Genomic DNA, 21608 nt, shown 5'->3' on the forward strand with positions numbered 1-21608 from the left:
TTGAGGATACCATCAACACCACAGGCCTTTTTGGGTTGGAGGGTTTTTATTTTGTCCTGTAACTCATTCAATGTAATTGGAGAATCCAGTGGGTTCTGGTAGTCTTTAATAGTTGATTCTAAGATCTGTATTTGATCATGTATATGTTTTTGCTCTTTATTCTTTGTTATAGAGCCAAAAAGATTGGAGAAGTGGTTTACCCATACATCTCCATTTTGGATAGATAATTCTTCGTGTTGTTGTTTGTTTAGTGTTTTCCAATTTTCCCAGAAGTGGTTAGAGTCTATGGATTCTTCAATTACATTGAGCTGATTTCTGACATGCTGTTCCTTCTTTTTCCGTAGTGTATTTCTGTATTGTTTTAGTGATTCACCATAGTGAAGGCGTAGACTCAGGTTTTCCGGTTCTCTATGTTTTTGGTTGGACAGGTTTCTCAATTTCTTTCTTAGATTTTTGAATTCTTCATCTCTCTCTTTCTCTATCTCTCTCTTTCTCTGTTTCTCTGCATCTCTCTCTCTCTCTCTCTGTATCTCTCTCTTTCTCTGTATCTCTCTCTCTCTCTGTATCTCTCTCTTTCCTAATAGATAAGCTTAATTTAGCTCATCTGGTCCACCTGATTGTCGGTACTTTTGAGACCATTCCATTTAGACCTAAAGCCTGTACTCAACCCAATCGTCTTGCCAAGTGAACTAAATGGAGCACACACACCTAACCTCTCTGTTGAGCCCATTAGACCAATAATCATGTTGGTTGACCAGCCTTCACCATACTGTAAACATCCTGCAGTGATTAAACACGGGTTCAATTCACACAACGTGACCTTCTCATAACAGCAGTGTGTAAATCGGCAGGCTGTTTTTAGACATATTAATAAACAGAGACTCCAGTGTTTAACCAACCCTCTACTGCTGTCAGTACAGACAGGACAGTCTATTACAGACAGGATAGTCTATTACAGACAGGACAGTATATTACAGACAGGACAGTCTATTACAGACAGGACAGTCTATTACAGACAGGACAGTCTATTACAGACAGGATAGTCTATTACAGACAGGACAGTATATTACAGACAGGACAGTCTATTACAGACAGGACAGTCTATTACAGACAGGACAGTCTATTACAGACAAGACAGTCTATTACAGACAGGACAGTCTATTACAGACAGGACAGTCTATTACAGACAGGACAGTCTATTACAGACAGGACAGTCTATTACAGACAGGAAAGACTATTACAGACAGGACAGTCTATTACAGACAGGACAGTCTATTACAGACAGGAAAGACTATTACAGACAGGACAGTCTATTACAGACAGGAAAGACTATTACAGACAGGACAGTCTATTACAGACAGGACAGTCTATTACAGACAGGACAGTCTATTACAGACAAGACAGTCTATTACAGACAGGAAAGTCTATTACAGACAGGACAGTCTATTACAGACAGGACAGTCTGTTAGAGACAGGAAAATCTATTACAGACAGGAAAGTCTATTACAGACAGGAAAGTCTATTACAGACAGGACAGTCTATTACAGACAGGAAAGTCTATTACAGACAGGACAGTCTATTACAGACAGGACAGTCTATTACAGACAGGACAGTCTATTACAGACAGGAAAGACTATTACAGACAGGACAGTCTATTACAGACAGGACAGTCTATTACAGACAGGACAGTCTATTACAGGGTGTGGGTATGAGAGAAATGGGGGCGTGTGCCCTATAAAATATCATATTTTATGCTGGGATCCCTGCTGTTCCTAAAAAATAAGCTGCATGGTGGAATTTATCATGTTCTGAACTGTTGTGTTGAACCCCATGGCCCGCTGTGTTGAACCCCATGGCCTGCTGTGTTGAACCCCATGACCCACTGTGTTGAACCCCATGGCCCACTCTGTTGAACCCCATGGCCTGCTGTGTTGAACCCCATGACCCACTGTGTTGAACCCCATGGCCCACTGTGTTGAACCCCATGGCCTGCTGTGTTGAACCCCATGGCCCACTGTGTTGAACCCCATGGCCTGCTGTGTTGAACCCCATGGCCCACTGTGTTGAACCCCATGGCCCGCTCTGTTGAACCCCATGGCCCGCTGTGTTGAACCCCATGGCCTGCTGTGTTGAACCCCATGGCCCGCTGTGTTGAACCCCATGGCCCACTGTGTTGAACCCCATGGCCTGCTGTGTTGAACCCCATGGCCCACTGTGTTGAACCCCATGGCCTGCTGTGTTGAACCCCATGGCCCGCTGTGTTGAACCCCATGGCCTGCTGTGTTGAACCCCATGGCCTGCTGTGTTGAACCCCATGGCCCACTCTGTTGAACCCCATGGCCCGCTGCTCTGGTTGTGCTTCTCAGAAACATGCAGAGAATTCCTGTGAAGTCACAGCAAACTGGAACACATTGCTCAGTCTCTTGAAAACTCTGTATCCTGTATTCCAAGGTTTTTCTAGGAATATTGGAATCATTATAGCATTTCTTACATTTCTCCCCTGACCACTAGAATAATATGTACACTCAAATCCTTCATTGGTTGGTTACCTTTTTGGTCCACTGACTTAATGATGTGTGTCCCTCCAACAGCAATCCTATGAGGTTCCCATTGCCATGAAGGCTGTGTTCGATTACATTGACACCTTCACCTCTCGCATCAGAGAGATGGAACAGCAGAAGAGAGATGGAGTGGCCTGCAAGAAGGAGGACAAACCAAGATCACTTGAGAACTTCCTCTCCAGGTAGTGTGGTAGTGTGTGTGTGTGTGTGTGTGTGTGTGTGTGTATGTGTGTGTGTGTGTGTCACGCCTATGGTTGTGGCTGGGAATGGCTGGAATCTGAAATTTTGCTCCATATGATACATACATTTTGCTCCATAGCCGGTGCGAATATTGCCTCATTCTGCCAGGTAAGGATCTGGCTGAGGATTGGTCAGAATTGACAGGTGGCCATGTCAATATTAATATTAACACTAACCACCCATACGTTAAAAAAAATGCATGTACACATAACTGTAAGTCTCTTTGGATAAATGTGTCTGCTAAATTAATATTTCATTTCCAGTATTGTAGGATACACTAACACCTTGGTCTTGGATCAATTGACTATGGTCCCGTTTATACACTACATGACCAACAGTATGTGGACATCTGCTTGTCGAACATCTCATTCCAAAATCATGGGCATTAATATGAAGTTGGTCCCCCCTTTGCTGCTATAACAGCCTCCACTCTTCTGGGAAGGATTTCCACTAGATGTTGGAACATTGCTGCAGGGACTTGCTTCCATTCAGCCACAAGAGCATTAGTGAGGTCGGGCACAGATTTTGGGCGATTAGGCTTTCCAATTTTTCCCAAAGATGTTCGATGGGGTTGAGGTCAGGGCTCTATGCAGGCCAGTCAAGTTCTTCCACACCGATCTTGGAGAAAAAAAAACATTTCTGTATGGACCTCAATTATTGCACGGGGGCATTGTAATGCTGAAACCGAAAAGGGCCTTCCCCAAACTGTTGCCACAAAGTTGGAAGCACAGAATCGTCTAGAATGTTCTTGTATGCTGTAGAGTTAAGATTTCCCTTCACTGGAACTAAGAAGCCTAGCCCAAACCATGAAAAACAGCCCCAAGCCATTATTCCTCATAAACGAAACTTTACAGTTGGCACTTTCAGGCAGGTAGCGTTCTCCTGGCGTCTGCTAAACCCAGATTGGTCCGTCAGACTGCCAGATGGTGAAGCGTGATTCATCACTCTGGATAAGGTGTTTCCATTGCAGAGTCCAGTGGCGGCGAGCTTTACACAACTCCAGCTGACACTTGGCATTGCGCATGGTGTGATCTAAGGCTTGTGGGCTGCTCGGCCATGGAAACCTATTTCATGAAGCTCCCGACGAACAGTTCTTGTGCTGACGTTGCTTCCAGAGGCAGTTTGGATCTCGGTATTGAGTGTTTTAACCTTAGGACAGCGCTACGGACTTCAGCACTCGTTGGTGCCGTTCTGTCAACTTGTGTGGCCTACCACTTTACGGCTGACTCTTTGTAGCTCCTGGACATTTCCACTTTAAAATAACAGAACATACAGTTGACTGGGGCAGCCCTTAGCAGGGCAGGAATTTGACAAACTGACTTGTTGTAAAATTGGCACCCTATGACCGTGCCAGTTTGAAAGTCACTGAGCTCTTTAGTAAGGTCATTCTACTGCCAATATTTGTCTATGTAGATTGCATAGATGTGTGATCGATTTTATACATCAATTGTCACAAACAGGTGTGGCTGGAGTAGCCGAATCCACTAATTTGAAAGGGGTCCACACACTTTTTTATATCTACAGTACCAGTCAAACGTTTGGACACACCTATAACACCCTACATTGTCAAAACACAACTGATTGGCTCACACACTGTTAAGAAGGAAAGAAATTCCACTACTTAACTTTAACAAGGCACACCTGTTTATTGAAATTTCTTCCAGGTGACTATCTCATGAAGTTGGTTGAGAGAATGCCAAGGGTATGCAAAGCTGTTATCAAGGCAAAGGGTGGCTTCTTTGAAGAATTTCAAATCTCTAATATATTTTGATTTGTTTAATTAACACTTTTTTGATTACTATTTGATTCCATATGTGTTATTTCATAGTTTTGATGTCATCACTATTATTCTACAATGTAGAGAATAGTACAAATGAAGAAAATCCCTTGAATGAGTAGGTGTGTCCAAACTTTTGACTGGTGCTGCATATTGTATTTAACTGAAATGTTTTAACCAGATTGACTGTGGTTTGTTGCCATGGAGACTAAATTCCAGTCTAATGACCGTGACCCAGTGTTCAGACAGGAAATGACTTCCCACTGGGCAAAAACTGGTTGAGTCAACTGTGTTCCACATCATTTCAAAATAAAAAAAAGTTATATGTGATGACGTTGAATCAACGTGGAAAACTGATTGTAGAGTCATCAACGTAAAGAAATGTATTTTTTCTCACATAACTTGTTACCGAAATCCAATGACATGGTGACATGTTTTGTTGATTTCACGTTGAATTCACATTAGTTGACAACTCAACCAGATGTAAATCTAAACTAGACGTTGAAATGATGTCAGTACCCAGTGGGTTGGTTGTTGGTTCTAATGACAGTGACTCACAGTGTTTATACAGGAAGTGACTTGGTTCAAGTCGTGAGGAAGTGCCTTGTAGGATCTTTAAATACGTGAGATTGATGACATCAACGTATAGTTTAATCCTACTGCATCTCGTCGTTGTTCCGTCTTTGGGTTCTCAGGTTCCGTTGGAGGCGTCGCCTGTTTGTAATCTCCGCCCCCAACGATGAGGAATGGGCCTATCAGCAGCAGCTTCACGCCCTGACCAGCCAAGCCTGCAACCTGGGTGAGTATTAGAAGGAATCATTGCGTTATTACCATATTTACCATATTTATCTTATACTTTCAGATCAACAGGAAGACACGTTGTTTCTGAAGCAGGCCATAAACTGCTCACACGCACACACACACACAAACTGGGCAGTTGTCAAATCAGAGCCATCCACTAGCAGCGTGCTGCCAGCAGTATCATCTGGGCTCTGTGTGGATCATCCCGTGGTCTCACCATGGCCTCTGGAAAATTTGTAGCGAGGACACGCTTTTCACACCACTCTTGATTTTGTTAAAAAAAATATATTGACTGAAATATATTGACACTGGAATTGATTAATAAACACAATAGCTGACATAGACTGAGTTCATTTTTAATTAAGGCCTACGGTTGCATAGGGCGGGGCTACACGATGCAAACCTGGATAAAGCAAGCTCAGCCATTTTACTGTGCAATCATTTTGCTTTCTCTGTGTTTGTGTATAGGAAACCCTCGCTAGTCCTTCCTTAAAATCTAATTCATATGAACAAGAACACGGTGGCTGTAGCTGTAAAAGGATTTTCATCCTTCCCAGGGGCAGGAGTTTTTCCAGGAGTTTTATTTTTTAAACCATGTGACCTGCTCTGGTTCCACCATTACCAATATTAAACCTTTTAACAACAAATGAATCATGTCCGTATAGGGTCAGGAGTTTTACCAGTCTGGGACTTGTTGTGCCAACCTCTGGTACACACACACAACAGATATAAATCAGCACACACACACACACACACACACACACACACACACACACACACACACACACACACACACACACACACACACACACACACACACACACACACACACACACACACACACACACACACACACACACACAGCACCCTGTGGTACCCAGCAGGTGTAAATCATATTAGATTTACAACAGCCTCCATTCAGACCTGACCCCATCTGGAGGAACATGGTCAACAACACTCGGGCTCTCAATTCATCTGTTACATTTTAGCTTGATAGGTAAACACGCTGAGGTAGTCATGATACATGTGTTGCTGCCGCTGAAACTGAGGAGGACCATGATTACTGCTTCTCACTCACTCACACACACATACACAACCACACACACACACACACACACACACACAGAGACACACACACAACCACACACGCACACACACACAACCACACACGCACACATACACACAAAACCACACACACACACACACACAGCATATACCCCTCAGAAAAGGTTCATGGAAGTGTAACTCCCTACTCATCTACCAGTTCTGTAGTCTCAGATCAAAGACTGTGATCCCCTCCTCTGTTTCTCTTGGCTAGGTGTGTGTGTGTTCAAACCTGGCTTCTCTGATAAACAAGGCTTCTCCTAGCTGCTGACTCTGCTTTGGGTTTGTACCGCGGTATTCAGCTCTTGGCTCTCACCTTAGAGAGCAGTGTTTTCATGTGGTTACTGTGGTTTTTCTGTCTTCAGAACAACCATCTGTCTGGCTCAGCAGGACACAAGTCCTTCACATTCCCTCGCTATTATCACGACTAACTCACAGATGGTTCTAATCAGGAACAGCCGCATCCACATATTGAATAAATACGTTTAGAGATGAATATGAAACAAGTGGTTGAATTATATCCGTTTTTGGGGGAGGCTCCGACTCTGATCCTGGAGATCAAGGTCTTCTCTCTGGGCCGTTACTTAGCTGAATCAGGTGTGTGTTATTGCAGGGGGTTGGATCAAAACCCTGCACACTCAGTGGCGCTACAGGTTTCTCTCTTACTAAGGAACACCTTCAATCTACAAAGATTTCCCTAACCAATCAACGTCTCCCTTATTGTTTACAGGTTGAAGAACCCTGACTTCGATGCTCAGTAGGAGACGTTTGACTTTACGTTGTAAGTTGTTGTTGTTGGGTGTTTTTGTTGTTCTAATGTGCTTCCACGGCCTCTCTGTTGTGGGTTTGTCTGTATGGTGGTGGTTTCCATGGTGACCCAGGCCTGAGACACATCTCCATCCTGAAGCTGGTCGGCATGGAGGCAGTGGATCAGGGAGGAGTACTAGAGCTCTATCCAATCAACGGTGAGAACCCTGTTGTCTCCACAGCGCCTATGTGTATCATACTTCATACAGGAAATGGCTGTGAAGATGAAACAAAACAGGAAACACATGGAGGGTAAATGGGCTGTGTTATATTTTGTTCTTCAGTTAATACACCCATGCTGTTGAATGTCTGATGTTGTTTAATTGTCACAGCAGGCAGGTAGCTCAACTTTAGCCCAAATTCCTGCTGTTTCCCCCAGTCCTTGTCCCTATAGCCCAGCCTTAACTCCTGCTGTCTCCCCCAGTCTTTGTCCCAATAGCCCAGCCTCAGTCCTAACTCCTGCTGTCTCCCCCAGTCCAAGTCCCTATAGCCCAGCCTCAGCCCTAACTCCTGCTGTCTCCCCCAGTCTTTGTCCCTATAGCCCAGCCTTAACTCCTGCTGTCTCCCCCGGTCCAGGTCCCTATAGCCCAGCCTTGTTTATTTATTCTCTCCATGCTACCAGATACACTTTTTGATCTTTCCTCTGTGGTATGGGGCTCAACCTCAAAAACATGTTGATGCTGCTGCCTACACCACACTATCAACACAAACACATACGGCCCTCCATCCATACACCCCTCACAGCTGCATAAGCACACAGACATTTGCTGTGGTGGGGGTGTTAGGGAGGAAATATGTAAACCCTCCCTTTAATTTCTCTGCCCATCCAAATAGCATTCATATGAGCTCCTTGGGGAGCTTTCCTTGAATGAAATGGTAGCTTTGCAGGGGAAGAGATCGGGGCTGGGGCAGAGAGCTGGGGCAGAGAGCTGGGGCAGAGAGGTGGGGCTGGGGCAGGAGGTGGGTCTGGGGCAGAGAGCTGGGTCTGGGGCAGAGAGCTGGGTCTGGGGCAGAGAGCTGGGTCTGGGGCAGAGAGCTGGGGCTGGGGAAGGCTGGGGCTGGGGCAGAGAGCTGGGGCTGGGGCAGAGAGCTGGGACAGCTGGGGCTGGGGCAGAGAGCTGGGGCTGGGGCAGGGAGGTGAGGGACTGGGGCTGGGGCTGGGGCAGAGAGCTGGGGCTGGGGCAGGGGCAGCTGGGGCAGAGAGCTGGGGCTGGGGCAGAGAGCTGGGGCTGGGGCAGAGAGGTGGGGCAGGGGGTGGGGCAGGGGCTGGGACAGAGAGGTGGGGCAGAGAGGTGGGGGGGCAGAGAGCTGGGGCTGGAGAGCTGGGGCAGAGAGGGGCTGGGGCAGGGGGGCTAGAGAGCTGGGGCTGGGGCAGAGAGGTGGAGATGGGGCAGAGAGCTGGAGAAAGAGGTGGGGCTGGGGCAGAGAGCTGGGGCTGGGGAGAGGTGGGGCAGAGAGCTGGGGCTGGGGCTGGGGCAGAGCTGGGGCTGGGGCAGAGAGCTGGGGCTGGGGCTGGGGCAGAGAGGTGGGGGGACAGAGAGCTGGGGCTGAGAGGTGGGGCTGGGGCAGAGAGCTGGGGCTGGGACAGAGAGGTGGGGCTGGGGCAGAGAGCTGGGGCTGGGGCAGAGAGGTGGGGCTGAGAGCTGGGGCTGGGACAGAGAGGTGGGGCTGGGGCAGAGAGCTGGGGCTGGGACAGCAGAGAGGTGGGGCTGGGGCAGAGGTGGGGCTGGGACAGAGAGCTGGGGCTGAGAGGTGGGGCTGGGGCAGAGAGCTGGGGCTGGGACAGAGAGGTGGGGCTGGGGCAGAGAGCTGGGGCTGGGGCAGAGAGAGATGGGGGGCAGAGAGCTGGGCAAAGAGGTGGGGCTGGGGCAGAGAGCTGGGGCTGGGAAGCAGAGAGGTGGGGCTGGGAGAGGTGGGGCTGGGGCAGAGAGCTGGGGCTGGGGCAGAGAGCTGGGGCTGGGACAGAGAGGTGGGGCTGGGGCAGAGAGGTGGGGCTGGGACAGAGAGTTGGGGCAGAGAGGTGGGGCTGGGGCAGAGAGGTGGGGCTGGGACAGAGAGCTGGGGCTGGGACAGAGGTGGGGCTGGGGCAGAGAGCTGGGGCTGGGACAGAGAGCTGGGGCTGAGAGGTGGGGCTGGGGCAGAGAGCTGGGGCAGAGAGGTGGGGCTGGGACAGAGGTGGGGCTGGGGCAGAGAGGTGGGGCTGGGGCTGGGACAGAGAGCTGGGGCTGAGAGGTGGGGCTGGGGCAGAGAGGTGGGGCTGGGACAGAGAGTTGGGGCAGAGAGGTGGGGCTGGGGCAGAGAGGTGGGGCTGGGACAGAGAGCTGGGGCTGGGACAGAGAGCTGGGGCAGAGAGCTGGGGCTGGGGCAGAGAGGTGGGGCTGGGGCAGAGAGAGGTGGGGCTGGGGCAGAGAGGTGGGGCTGGGAGAGCTGGGGCAGAGAGGTGGGGCTGGGAGAGAGCTGGGGCTGGAGGTGGGGCAGAGAGAGCTGGGGCTGGGAGAGCTGGGGCTGGGGCAGAGAGCTGGGGCTGGAGAGAGGTGGGGCTGTGGCAGAGCTGGGGAAGAGAGCTGGGGCAGGGAGGTGGGGCTGGGGCAGAGAGGTTGGGCAGAGAGCTGGGGCTGGGGCTGGGAGAGAGGTGGGGCTGGGGCAGAGAGCTGGGGCTGGGGCAGAGAGGTGGGACAGAGAGTTGGTGCTGGGGCAGAGAGCTGGGGCTGGGGCAGAGAGGTGGGGCTGGGGCAGAGAGCTGGGGCAGAGAGGTGGGGCTGGGGCAGAGAGCTGGGGCTGGGGCAGAGAGGTGGGACAGAGAGATGGGGCTGGGGCAGAGAGGGGCAGAGAGGTGGGGCTGGGGCAGAGAGGTGGGGCTGGGGCAGAGAGGTGGGGCTGGGACAGAGAGGTGGGGCTGGGACAGAGAGGTTTGGGCTGGGACAGAGAGATGGGGCAGAGAGGTGGGGCTGGGGCAGAGAGGTGGGGCTGGGGCAGAGAGCTGGGGCTGGGGCAGAGAGGTGGGGCAGAGAGATGGGCTGGGACAGAGAGCTGGGGCAGAGAGGTGGGGCTGGGGCAGAGCTGGGACAGAGAGCTGGGGCAGAGAGGTGGGGCTGGGGCAGAGCTGGGGCAGAGAAGTGGGGCTGGGGTAGAGAGGTGGGGCTGGGGCAGAGCTGGGGCAGAGAGGTGGGGCTGGGGCAGAGGGGTGAGGCTGCGGCAGTGCTGGGGCAGAGAGCTGGGGCTGGGGCAGAGAGGTGGGGCTGGGGCAGAGCTGGGGCAGAGAGGTGGGGATGGGGCAGAGAGGTGGGGCTGGGGCAGAGAGGTGGGGCTGGGGTAGAGAGGTGGGGCAGAGAGGTGGGGCTGGGGCAGAGGTGGGGCAGAGAGGTGGGGATGGGGCAGAGAGGTGGGCCTGGGGCAGAGAGGTGGGGCTGGGGCAGAGAGGTGGGGCAGAGAGCTGGGGTAGAGAGCTGGGGCAGAGAGGTGGGGCAGAGAGGTGGGGCTAGAGAGCTGGGGTAGAGAGGTGGGGCAGAGAGGTGGGGAAGGTGGGGCAGAGCTGGGGCAGAGAGCTGGGGCAGAAAGCTGGGGCAGAGAGGTGGACTGGGGCAGAGAGGTTGGGCAGAGAGCTGGGGCTAGGGTAGAGAGGTGGGGCTGGGGCAGAGAGCTGGGGCTGGGGCAGAGAGGTGGGACAGAGAGTTGGTGCTGGGGCAGAGAGCTGGGGCTGGGGCAGAGAGGTGGGGCTGGGGCAGAGAGCTGGGGCAGAGAGGTGGGGCTGGGGCAGAGAGGTGGGACAGAGAGGTGGGGCTGGGGCAGAGAGGTGGGGCTGGGGCAGAGAGCTGGGGCTGGGGCAGAGAGGTGGGGCAGAGAGGTGGGGCTGGGACAGAGAGCTGGGGCAGAGAGGTGGGGCTGGGGCAGAGCTGGGACAGAGAGCTGGGGCAGAGAGGTGGGGCTGGGGCAGAGCTGGGGCAGAGAAGTGGGGCTGGGGCAGAGAGGTGGGGCTGGGGCAGAGCTGGGGCAGAGAGGTGGGGCTGGGGCAGAGGGGTGGGGCTGCGGCAGTGCTGGGGCAGAGAGCTGGGGCTGGGGCAGAGAGCTGGGGCTGGGGCAGAGAGGTGGGGCTGGGGCAGAGCTGGGGCAGAGAGGTGGGGATGGGGCAGAGAGGTGGGGCTGGGGCAGAGGGTGGGGCTGGGGTAGAGAGGTGGGGCAGAGAGGTGGGGCTGGGGCAGAGGTGGGGCAGAGAGGTGGGGATGGGGCAGAGAGGTGGGCCTGGGGCAGAGAGGTGGGGCTGGGGCAGAGAGGTGGGGCAGAGAGGTGGTGCTGAGAGGTGGGGCTGGGGCAGAGAGGTGGGGCAGAGAGGTAGGGCTGGGGAAGAGAGGTGGGGCAGAGAGGTGGGGCTGAGAGGACGGGCTGGGGCCGCTTGGCCTAATTCCTTCTTTCTCTTGAGACGGGCAGCTTGGCCGTGGAGCGAGTCTGCCTCTCTGCCTCTTCAGTCAAAGACATCAATCGTACCAAAGTATATTGACTGACTCCTATCTCTCTCTTTCTCCTCCTTCCAGGCAGTGCCACGGTGGATCGTGAGGGCCTCTCGGCCACCCTGGTCAAAGACATCCGCAACTACTTCCAGATCAGCCCAGAGTACTTCTCCATGCTGCTGGTGGGAAAGGACGGCAACGTCAAGTCGTGGTACCCGAGCCCCATGTGGTCCATGGCCATTATCTACGACCTGGTGGACTCTATGCAGCTCCGCAGGCAGGAGATGGCCATCCAGCAGTCACTGGGCATGCGCTGCCCGGAAGACGAGTACGGAGGCTACGGGTACCATCACCACGGCTACGACGGTTACCAGGACGGCTATCACCAGGGATACGGTTACTAAAGGGGGTGTCAATAGTCTATAAGCAATGATATGGTTACTAAGGGGTGTGTTACTTAATCTCAAATCAATCTCTTTTGCGTCTATCCCATGTATGCTTCTTGATGGCCCTTTGTAGATTCCAGGGATCAGATAGGTGTAAGCAGTAAGGTATGGCTCCACCTAGCCCCATGGTAGTCTGGATGGGCTGTACACCATGTTCCTTGTACTTAGCCACTGGTTTCGGATCTGTAGGCATTAATGAAGAAGTTCCTAGGGATAGGGGGTTGATTTCCAATGGGAGAGGGGCATGAGTATAACCTTTGTCTTGCCTCTTGAACGGCGTTTTTTGTTTTCAGGAAGTTTATGGAGGGTTAAACGGTCTAGGGGTTAGCTCTGTGCTTCCTGGTTCCAGAATGAAATAAAGAAGGATTGGATAGTGATGTCATCAATCTCTGTCTAATCCTTCTCTATATCAGTCTTGCTCTTTTGATATAAAGAATTACAATCAACAGTTGTTTTCCATTTCACGTGTTCGGTCGACTACATTTCCATTCTTGACCAAATGCACATGTTCACTTTCACAGTCTGAACCTTATTGTAGATAGAAGTGTAAGGATCAGTCAAACATTTTGTTGGTTTTGGATGTCTGTTTTTAACTTGTGGCTATAACGGTCTGTTTCTGCAATGAACTTTCAACTTCATTTCTGTTTTGTCATTTTCCTGTTGTTACATATTGTTCCTATTCATACTCTGTTGTGCATGAGAGACAGAGTCTCTGTTGTACTGTATATACTCTGTTGTGCATGAGAGACAGTCTCTGTTGTACTGTATATACTCTGTTGTGCATGACAGACAGAGTCTCTGTTGTACTGTATATTTATGAGAAATAAAACTTTGTTTCCTGACAACACTTTTCTCTGAGTTTTAATACAAACTGTATCTCAGTACTTTGTAATGTCGACAAACGTTCTTTAGGCGCAGAAATACAAACGTATCATGTTACACCTCCCCCTGTTGGTTCAAGTTTAACAATACAGATTGAACAATACAGACCAACAGAACAGAAAAATACAGTCAGCAACTCAAACAAAATGTGTCTGTTTGGTAATCTATAGACTATTTTGTGTGAGAAACTGAGCAGTTATGAACTGAATAATGATGCACTGTATCATAAGAAAATACATGTTATTAACCCAGTGTTCATTGCCTTAAAGATGTGCAGTATAACACACCAGAGACCCCAGTCACACAAAGTCATAGCCTCATTATTGTTTTCTTTTTTAACTTTAGTTTATTTGGTAAATCTTTTTTTAACTCTTCTTGAACTGGTTGGTTAAGGGCTTGTAAGTAAGCATTTCACGGTAAGGTTGTGACAAATAAAGTTTGATTTGATTTATAAAATGATATTACTGATAACCACTTCATATCCACTCCACAAGAAGCTTTCTGTGAATAAATGGCAGAAGTGTCAATTCTATGGGACAATAAGTATGTATAGGAGACGAAACAGAGTGTTGAACACTTGTCATTTCTATAGCTGTGGGTTTCTGTAACCAGTAGGGAAGGCAGTTGGTCCCTGTGTGTAATGTAAACCACAACCTTATATGTTCTACCATCATGTCATCAGATACAGTTTTCTGAATGTAACATGGACCCCTGTGACCAGAGTTAATCACATGGGCCTTATGAGGTTACTGTATGGTCTGTGTGAGGTTACTGTATGGTCCTGTGAGGTTACTGTATGGTCTGTGTGAGGTTACTGTATGGTCCGTGTGAGGTTACTGTATGGTCTGTGTGGTTGCTGTATGGTCTGTGTGAGGTTACTGTATGGTCCGTGTGAGGTTACTGTATGGTCTGTGTGAGGTTACTGTATGGTCTGTGTGAGGTTACTGTATGGTCTGTGTGAGGTTACTGTATGGTCCTGTGAGGTTACTGTATGGTCCGTGTGAGGTTACTGTATGGTCCGTGTGAGGTTACTGTATGGTCCGTGTGAGGTTACTGTATGGTCCGTGTGAGGTTACTGTATGGTCCGTGTGAGGTTACTGTATGGTCTGTGTGAGGTTACTGTATGGTCCGTGTGAGGTTACTGTATGGTCCATGTGAGGTTACTGTATGGTCCTGTGAGGTTACTGTATGGTCCATGTGAGGTTACTGTATGGTCCGTGTCAGGTTACTGAGGTCCATGTGAGGTTACTGTATGGTCCGTGTGAGGTTACTGTATGGTCTGTGTGAGGTTGCTGTATGGTCCGTGTGAGGTTACTGTATGGTCCTGTGAGGTTAGTGTATGGTCTGTGTGAGGTTGCTGTATGGTCCGTGTGAGGTTACTGTATGGTCCGTGTGAGGTTACTGTATGGTCCATGTGAGGTTACTGTATGGTCCATGTGAGGTTGCTGTATGGTCTGTGTGAGGTTACTGTATGGTCCATGTTACTGTATGGTCTGTACTGTATGGTCTGTGTGAGATTGCTGTATGGTCCATGTGAGGTTGCTGTATGGTCTGTGTGAGGTTGCTGTATGGTCCGTGTGAGGTTACTGTATAGTCCGTGTGAGGTTACTGTTACTGGTCCGTGTGAGGTTACTGTATGGTCCGTGTGAGGTTACTGTATGGTCTGTGTGAGGTTACTGTATGGTCTGTGTGAGTTTACTGTATGGTCTGTGTGAGGTTACTGTATGGTCTGTGTGAGGTTACTGTATGGTCTGTGTGAGGTTACTGTATGGTCTGTGAGGTTACTGTATGGTCTGTGTGAGGTTACTGTATGGTCCGTGTGAGGTTACTGTATGGTCTGTGTGAGTTTACTGTATGGTCTGTGTGAGGTTACTGTATGGTCCGTGAGGTTACTGTATGGTCTGTGTGAGGTTACTGTATGGTCCGTGTGAGGTTACTGTATGGTCTGTGTGAGGTTACTGTATGGTCTGTGTGAGGTTACTGTATGGTCTGTGTGAGGTTACTGTATGGTCCGTGTGAGGTTACTGATGGTCCATGTGACTGTATGGTCTGTGTGAGGTTGCTGTATGGTCCGTGTGAGGTTACTGTATGGTCCGTGTGAGGTATGGTCCGTGTGAGGTTACTGTATGGTCTGTGTGAGGTTACTGTATGGTCTGTATGAGGTTGCTGTATGGTCTGTGTGAGATTGCTGTATGGTCCATGTGAGGTTGCTGTATGGTCTGTGTGAGGTTGCTGTATGGTCCGTGTGAGGTTACTGTATGGTCTGTGTGAGTAAAGAATAACGGTAAGGCTAGCATTCCCTGCCTGTTTATGTTTGACCATCAGAGAGATAAATACATTTAGCGGCCAACAGTGCAAAGTGGATTTCTTATGACATCACAGGGTTGAGCCATTGTGATGTCATAATGGGTGGCTAGAGAGCCTCCTCCTTTGATTCGCTGTCTGTGTTGGGCTTGGTCAGCGTCTCCAACTCCTCCTCATAAACAACACAAAACACAGGGGACGCAGAGAGGAAACGCACCAGCAAGACAAATGTCTTAAAGCAGTGTGTTGCCGCGGCCTGTCAGTGGTTACCTGCTGGGTGTCAACGAACGGCGAAAATTTAACATGTAGAATCGACAGGAAATGAACCTGAATTTGACGGCCAATGTTCTGTGGTCAAAGGCAATAGGATGGCCACCTGCTGTTTTTAAGTACACTCGTCCATCCGTTGCTCTGGTGTGTTTTCCCTCTGGGTGGATTATCACATACAGCAGGACTCAACATTAACACTTGTCCGGGGTCAAGTAAAACAAATTGTCGTACAAGCAGATTATAGATTCAAAAGTGAGACAAAATCAGGCAAAAATCACAATATCAAACAATTAGGCTACTCCAATTAGAATTACATTAGTGTGTCCTTTGGATAAGATGCATCTGTCTTCCCAATCTCTGCAGAGCTCATCACAGTAGACTTATTCTAGGCTTGCATTGCCAGGCACCATGCAGTCTATCAATCACGCAGTTGTCAGATACGTTTGTGAGATCAAAGCAAGTGTGCACATTTGTTGATATTCGTTGCTAGTTAGTTATTTGCCCAGTTATAGCACATTTTTGGTCATTCAATACTGGCCATGTAACGTACTTCTGACAGCGTGAAAAATATATATTATTTGAATAGGCTAATTGACAAGTAACTGCTATGCTGTCAAAATCTGAAAATGTAATATTTTAGCCTTACAAATAGATAAAAATGTCTTAGTTAGCTACCTTTCTTTGAAGTCACCCACCTTAGCCATTTCATCCCTGGTTCATTGATTGAGGGAAAGTATTTGGTTCAAATTGTAATGTTGCGGGCTCACAGTACCAGTCAAAGGTTTGGATCCACCTACTCATTCAAGGGTTTTTCTTTATTTTACTATTTTATACGTTGTAGAATAATAGTGAAGACATCAAAACTATTAAATAACACATATGGAATCATGTAGTAACCAAAAAAAGTGTTAAACAAATCAAAATATATTTTAGATCTTAGATTCTTCCAAGTAGCCACCCTTTGTCTTGATGACAGCTTTGCATGGTCTTGACAATGTTTCTACAATGTCAAACATAGTAAAAGAAAGACCATTGAATGAGTAGGTGAGTCCAAACCTTTGACTGTTGCTGTATATAACAACATTCTAATCTTGTTTAGCATTATCTAGTCCAGGTCTGGCATGTTTTCACTATTTTTATTCATTTCAATGGGGGACATTCATTTTGAAGGTGAACCGCAGATTCCACTATTTTTTTCTCTCACCAATGTTGTTCACGACACACACGTTTACATTTAGGCCTCAACAGTAGCCACATTTAACTTGTCCACCTCCAAATCAACAACATCTTAGTCACAGATAAGGTTGAAATATTCTTCTCCTCCCTTAAGCCACAGGATATTTTTTATTTAACCTTTAATTAACTAGGCAAGTCAGTTAAGAACAAATTCTTATTTACAATGACGGCCTAGGAACACTGGGTTAATTGCCTTGTTCAGGTGCAGAACAAAATATTTTTACTTTGTCAGCTTGGTGATTTGATCTAGTAACCTTTTGGTTATTGGCCCAATGCTCTAACCACTAGGGTATCTGCCATCCTATGACCTATATACAGTAACTAGTGTTGTCCTGACAGGAGCTAATGCTAGCACCTCTCTTTTGAGGCTTCCTGTTTGTCTAGCTGATCAGGGTCTTCCTGTTTGTCTAGCTGATCAGGGTCTTCCTGTTTGTCTAGCTGATCAGGGTCTTCCTGTTTGTCTAGCTGATCAGGGTCTTCCTGTTTGTCTAGCTGATCAGAGTCTTCCTGTTTGTCTAGCTGATCAGGGTCTTCCTGTTTGTCTAGCTGATCAGAGTCTTCCTGTTTGTCTAGCTGATCAGGGTCTTCCTGTTTGTCTAGCTGATCAGGGTCTTCCTGTTTGTCTAGCTGATCAGGGTCTTCCTGTTTGTCTAGCTGATCAGTCTTCCTGTTTGTCTAACTGATCAGAGTCTTCCTGACCATTGTTGTGCATGGGTTATTGAACTGTCAGTCACTGGGGATCAATGAACAGGACCAGGCTTATCTGGAATTTTTCTGGAGAATCATCTGTGGGACACCCATGGTGCACAGTAAAGAATCAAATGTTCTCTTGAGTCTGAGGTCAGGAACAGTTCTGATTAAATATCAAAACAAGAGGGCCATCTCCAGTGCATTGTAACATGTGTGATGGAAATTACTTCACTGGGAGTGTCTAGCAGTAAACACATGGTTTCAATTAACAAGGGAACAACATGAGCAATGCCCTGGTTGGTACTTGTTTTGTGCGTGTGTGTTTGCGTGTGTGAAAGAGAGTTTGTGTGAGTGTGTACGTGCAAGTCTGTGTGCCATATTCTGTTTGAGCATACAATGTGTGTGTGTGTGCGTGCGTGCGTGCGCGTGTGTGTGCGTCTGCTGTCTGTGTCCTGTGATAAAACACAGAGGGGACTCTTCTTGTCAGATCTAAGTTTCCTGCCATCTAGAACAGACGGACCACTCATACCTGGAGTTTCAACCTCAAACATGAGACTTAATTCCTTGGAAAGGGGCTCAACGTCTCCTGCTTCTAAAGCAGAGAAGCCCTTAGACAGGAATAAATACTACTATATCGCTGCAGTGCCTGGGACTAGGACGACACATACAGTACATGTATAATGGACCGCACAGGTTAAACTAAAACAACGTCTTTACATGTTTCTAGTTGTCTCAAAGTCAGTCCCCCTGCCCTCTCTGTCTGCTCCCCAATCCTCTATTAGAGTTTGTGCCCACACCTCAGTCACGCGCATACACACACCTGCAGCTGTGACTTTAAGTGATGGACACTTTCCTAGAAGGATCGCCGATACAGTGGAAAGGGACACACACATGCACTGATCAAATATGTGGTCTTCATGAGTATCACACACATCCAAGCATCAGGCACATACACTTTAAACCAAACCAGAACATACATCATGCATTGATGTCAATAGAAAATATGAGCTAAAGTATGAATTATGTTTCTCAGATTAGGATTCAACACTTAGTTCCCATTGGTTCAGCCCTTAGTTCCTATATTATTCAGCCCTTGGTTCCTATATTATTCAGCCCTTAGTTCCTATAGGATTCAGCCCTTAGTTCCTATAGGATTCAGCCCTTAGTTCCTATAGGATTCAGCCCTTAGTTCCTATAGGATTCAGCCCTTAGTTCCTATTGGATTCAGCCCTTAGTTCCTATTGGATTCAGCCCTTAGTTCCTATATTATTCAGCCCTTAGTTCCTATTGGATTCAGCCCTTAGTTCCTATATTATTCAGCCCCTTAGTTCCTATTGGATTCAGCCCTTAGTTCATATTCAGCCCTTTCCTATTTATTCAGCCCTTAGTTCCAGCCCTATATAATTCAGCCCTTAGTTCCTATAGGATTCAGCCCTTAGTTCCTATAGGATTCAGCCCTTAGTTCTTGGATTCAGCCCTTAGTTCCTATATTCAGCCCTTAGTTCCTATAGGATTCAGCCCTTAGTTCCTATATTATTCAGCCTTAGTTCTTAGTTCAGCCCTTGGATTCAGCCCTTAGTTCCTAATTTCAGTTCCTATAGGATTCAGCCCTTAGTTCCTATATTATTCAGCCCTTAGTTCCTATTGGATTCAGCCCTTAGTTCCTATATTATTCAGCCCTTAGTTCTTATATAATTCAGCCCTTAGTTCCTATAGGATTCAGCCCTTAGTTCCTATAGGATTCAGCCCTTAGTTCCTATAGGATTCAGCCCTTAGTTCCTATTGGATTCAGCCCTTCATTCCTATAGGATTCATCCCTTAGTTCCTATAGGATTCAGCCCTTTGTTCCTATATTATTCAGCCCTTAGTTCCTATAATATTCAGCCCTTAGTTCCTATATTATTCAGCTCTTAGTTCCTATAGGATTCAGCCCTTAGTTCCTATAGGATTCAGCCCTTAGTTCCTATAGGATTCAGCCCTTAGTTCCTATTGGATTCAGCCCTTAGTTCCTATATTATTCAGCTCTTAGTTCCTATAGGATTCAGCCCTTAGTTCTTATTGGATCCAGCCTTTAGTTGCTATATTATTCAGCCTTTAGTTCCTATTGAATCCAGCCCTTAGTTCCTATATTATTGAGCCCTTAGTTCCTATAGGATTCAGCCCTTAGTTCCTATATTATTCAGCCCTTAGTTCTTATATAATTCAGCCTTTAGTTCCTATAGGATTCAGCCCTTAGTTCCTATATTATTCAGCCCTTAGTTCTTATATAATTCAGCCCTTAGTTCCTATAGGATTCAGCCCTTAGTTCTTATATAATTCAGCCCTTAGTTCCTATAGGATTCAGCCCTTTGTTCCTAGGATTCAGCCCTTAGTTCCTATTGGATTCAGCAATTAGTTCCTATAGGATTCAGCCCTTAGTTCCTATATTATTCAGCCCTTAGTTCCTATTGGATTCAGCCCTTAGTTCCTATATTATTCAGCCCTTATTCTTATATAATTCAGTCCTTAGATCCTATAGGATTCAGCCCTTAGTTCCTATAGGATTCAGCCCTTAGTTCCTATTGGATTCAGCCCTTAGTTCCTATTGGATTCAGCCCTTAGTTCCTATATTAATCAACCCTTAGTTCCTATATTATTCAGCCCTTAGTACCTATAGGATTCAACCCTTAGTTCCTATAGGATTCAGCCCTTAGTTCCTATATTATTCAGCTTTTTGTTCCTATAGCATTCCTATAGCATTCAGACCTTAGTTCCTATTGGATTCAGCCTTTAGTTACTTTTGGATTCAGCCTTAATTCCTATAATTTTCAGCTCTTAGTTCCTCTAAGACTCAGCCCCTTAGTTCCTATATTATTCAGCCCTGGTTCCTATAATTGGATTTGCCCCAAACATAATGCTTTGTATTCAGGACATAAAGTTAATTTATTTGCCATATTTTTTGCAGTATTACTTCAGTGTCTTGTTGCAAACAAGATGTATGTTTATTCTGTACAGGCTTCCTTCTTTTCACTCCATTAGGGTAGCATTGTGAAGTAACTACAATGCTGCTGATCCATCCTCAGTTTTCTCCTATCACAGCCATTAAACTCTCTAACTGTTTTAAAGTCACCATTGGCTTCATGGTGAAATCCCTGAGCGGTTTCCTTTCTCTCCAGCAACTGAGTTAGGAAGAACGCCTGTATCTTTGTAGTGACTGGGTGCATTGATACACCATTCAAACTGTAATTAATAACTTCACCATGATGAAAGGGATATTTAATGTCTGCCTTTTTACCCATCTACCAATAGGTGCCCTTCTTTACGAGGATTTGGAAAAACCTCCCTGGTCTTTGTGGTTGAATCTGTGTTTGACATTCACTGCCCGACTGAGGGACCTTACATATAATTGTATGTATTGGGGTACAGAGATGAAGTAGTCATTAAAACATGATGTTAAACACTACTATTGCACACGGAGTGAGTCCATGCAACTTATTATGTGACTTGTTAAAGCACATTCTTACTCCTGAAGTTCTTTATGCTTGCCATAACAAAGGGGCGGAACACTTATTGACTCAAAACATTTCAGCTTTTCATTTTTAATTCATTTGTTTAAATGTCTGATAACATTACTCCACATTGACATTGTGGGGTATTGTGGCCCAGTAGTGTAGGCCAGTGACACAAAAGCTCAATTTAATCTATTTTAGATTGAGGATTATTCAGTGTATAATCGTTATTGTTATTTTCTTGTGTACTTTGTTTTTACTCTAGTTTATTTTGTAAATATTTTCTTAAACTCTATTTTCTTAAAACTCCATTGTTGGTTAATATGGTAAGTAAGCATTTCATTGTAAGGGCTACATCTGTTGTGTTCAGTGCATGTGACAAATACAATTTTATTTGATTTGATATAAAATAATGCAAAGTTGGCTAGAAGCTAGCAACAGGGCGACCGTGTCTGTCGGCACCATCTTGGCTGAGACAGGAGAGTTTATGCTAAATGAGACAGCATCCTGATTACACTACGTGGCGTAACCAGCAGACAGAAAACCTTTCTATCTGC

At 47.3% G+C, this 21608-nt stretch overlaps 1 protein-coding gene across 1 annotated transcript in view; it reads left to right on the forward strand.

Annotated features, from left to right (window-relative positions):
- LOC112242750 (coiled-coil domain-containing protein 80) overlaps nucleotides 1–13026 on the forward strand; it is a 33484-nt gene extending 20458 nt beyond the window's left edge. Inside the window, exons 6-9 of the mRNA XM_042319947.1 lie at nucleotides 2592–2743; nucleotides 5274–5377; nucleotides 7365–7448; nucleotides 11820–13026. Of these exons, the coding sequence (XP_042175881.1) occupies nucleotides 2592–2743; nucleotides 5274–5377; nucleotides 7365–7448; nucleotides 11820–12139 (660 nt within the window). The 3' untranslated portion in view covers nucleotides 12140–13026. The remainder of the gene's footprint in view (nucleotides 1–2591; nucleotides 2744–5273; nucleotides 5378–7364; nucleotides 7449–11819) is intronic.
- The last annotated feature ends 8582 nt before the right edge of the window (nucleotides 13027–21608 follow it).

Source organism: Oncorhynchus tshawytscha, linkage group LG03, assembly GCF_018296145.1.
Source record: "Oncorhynchus tshawytscha isolate Ot180627B linkage group LG03, Otsh_v2.0, whole genome shotgun sequence".
In the NCBI taxonomy this organism is placed as follows: Eukaryota; Metazoa; Chordata; class Actinopteri; order Salmoniformes; family Salmonidae; genus Oncorhynchus; species Oncorhynchus tshawytscha.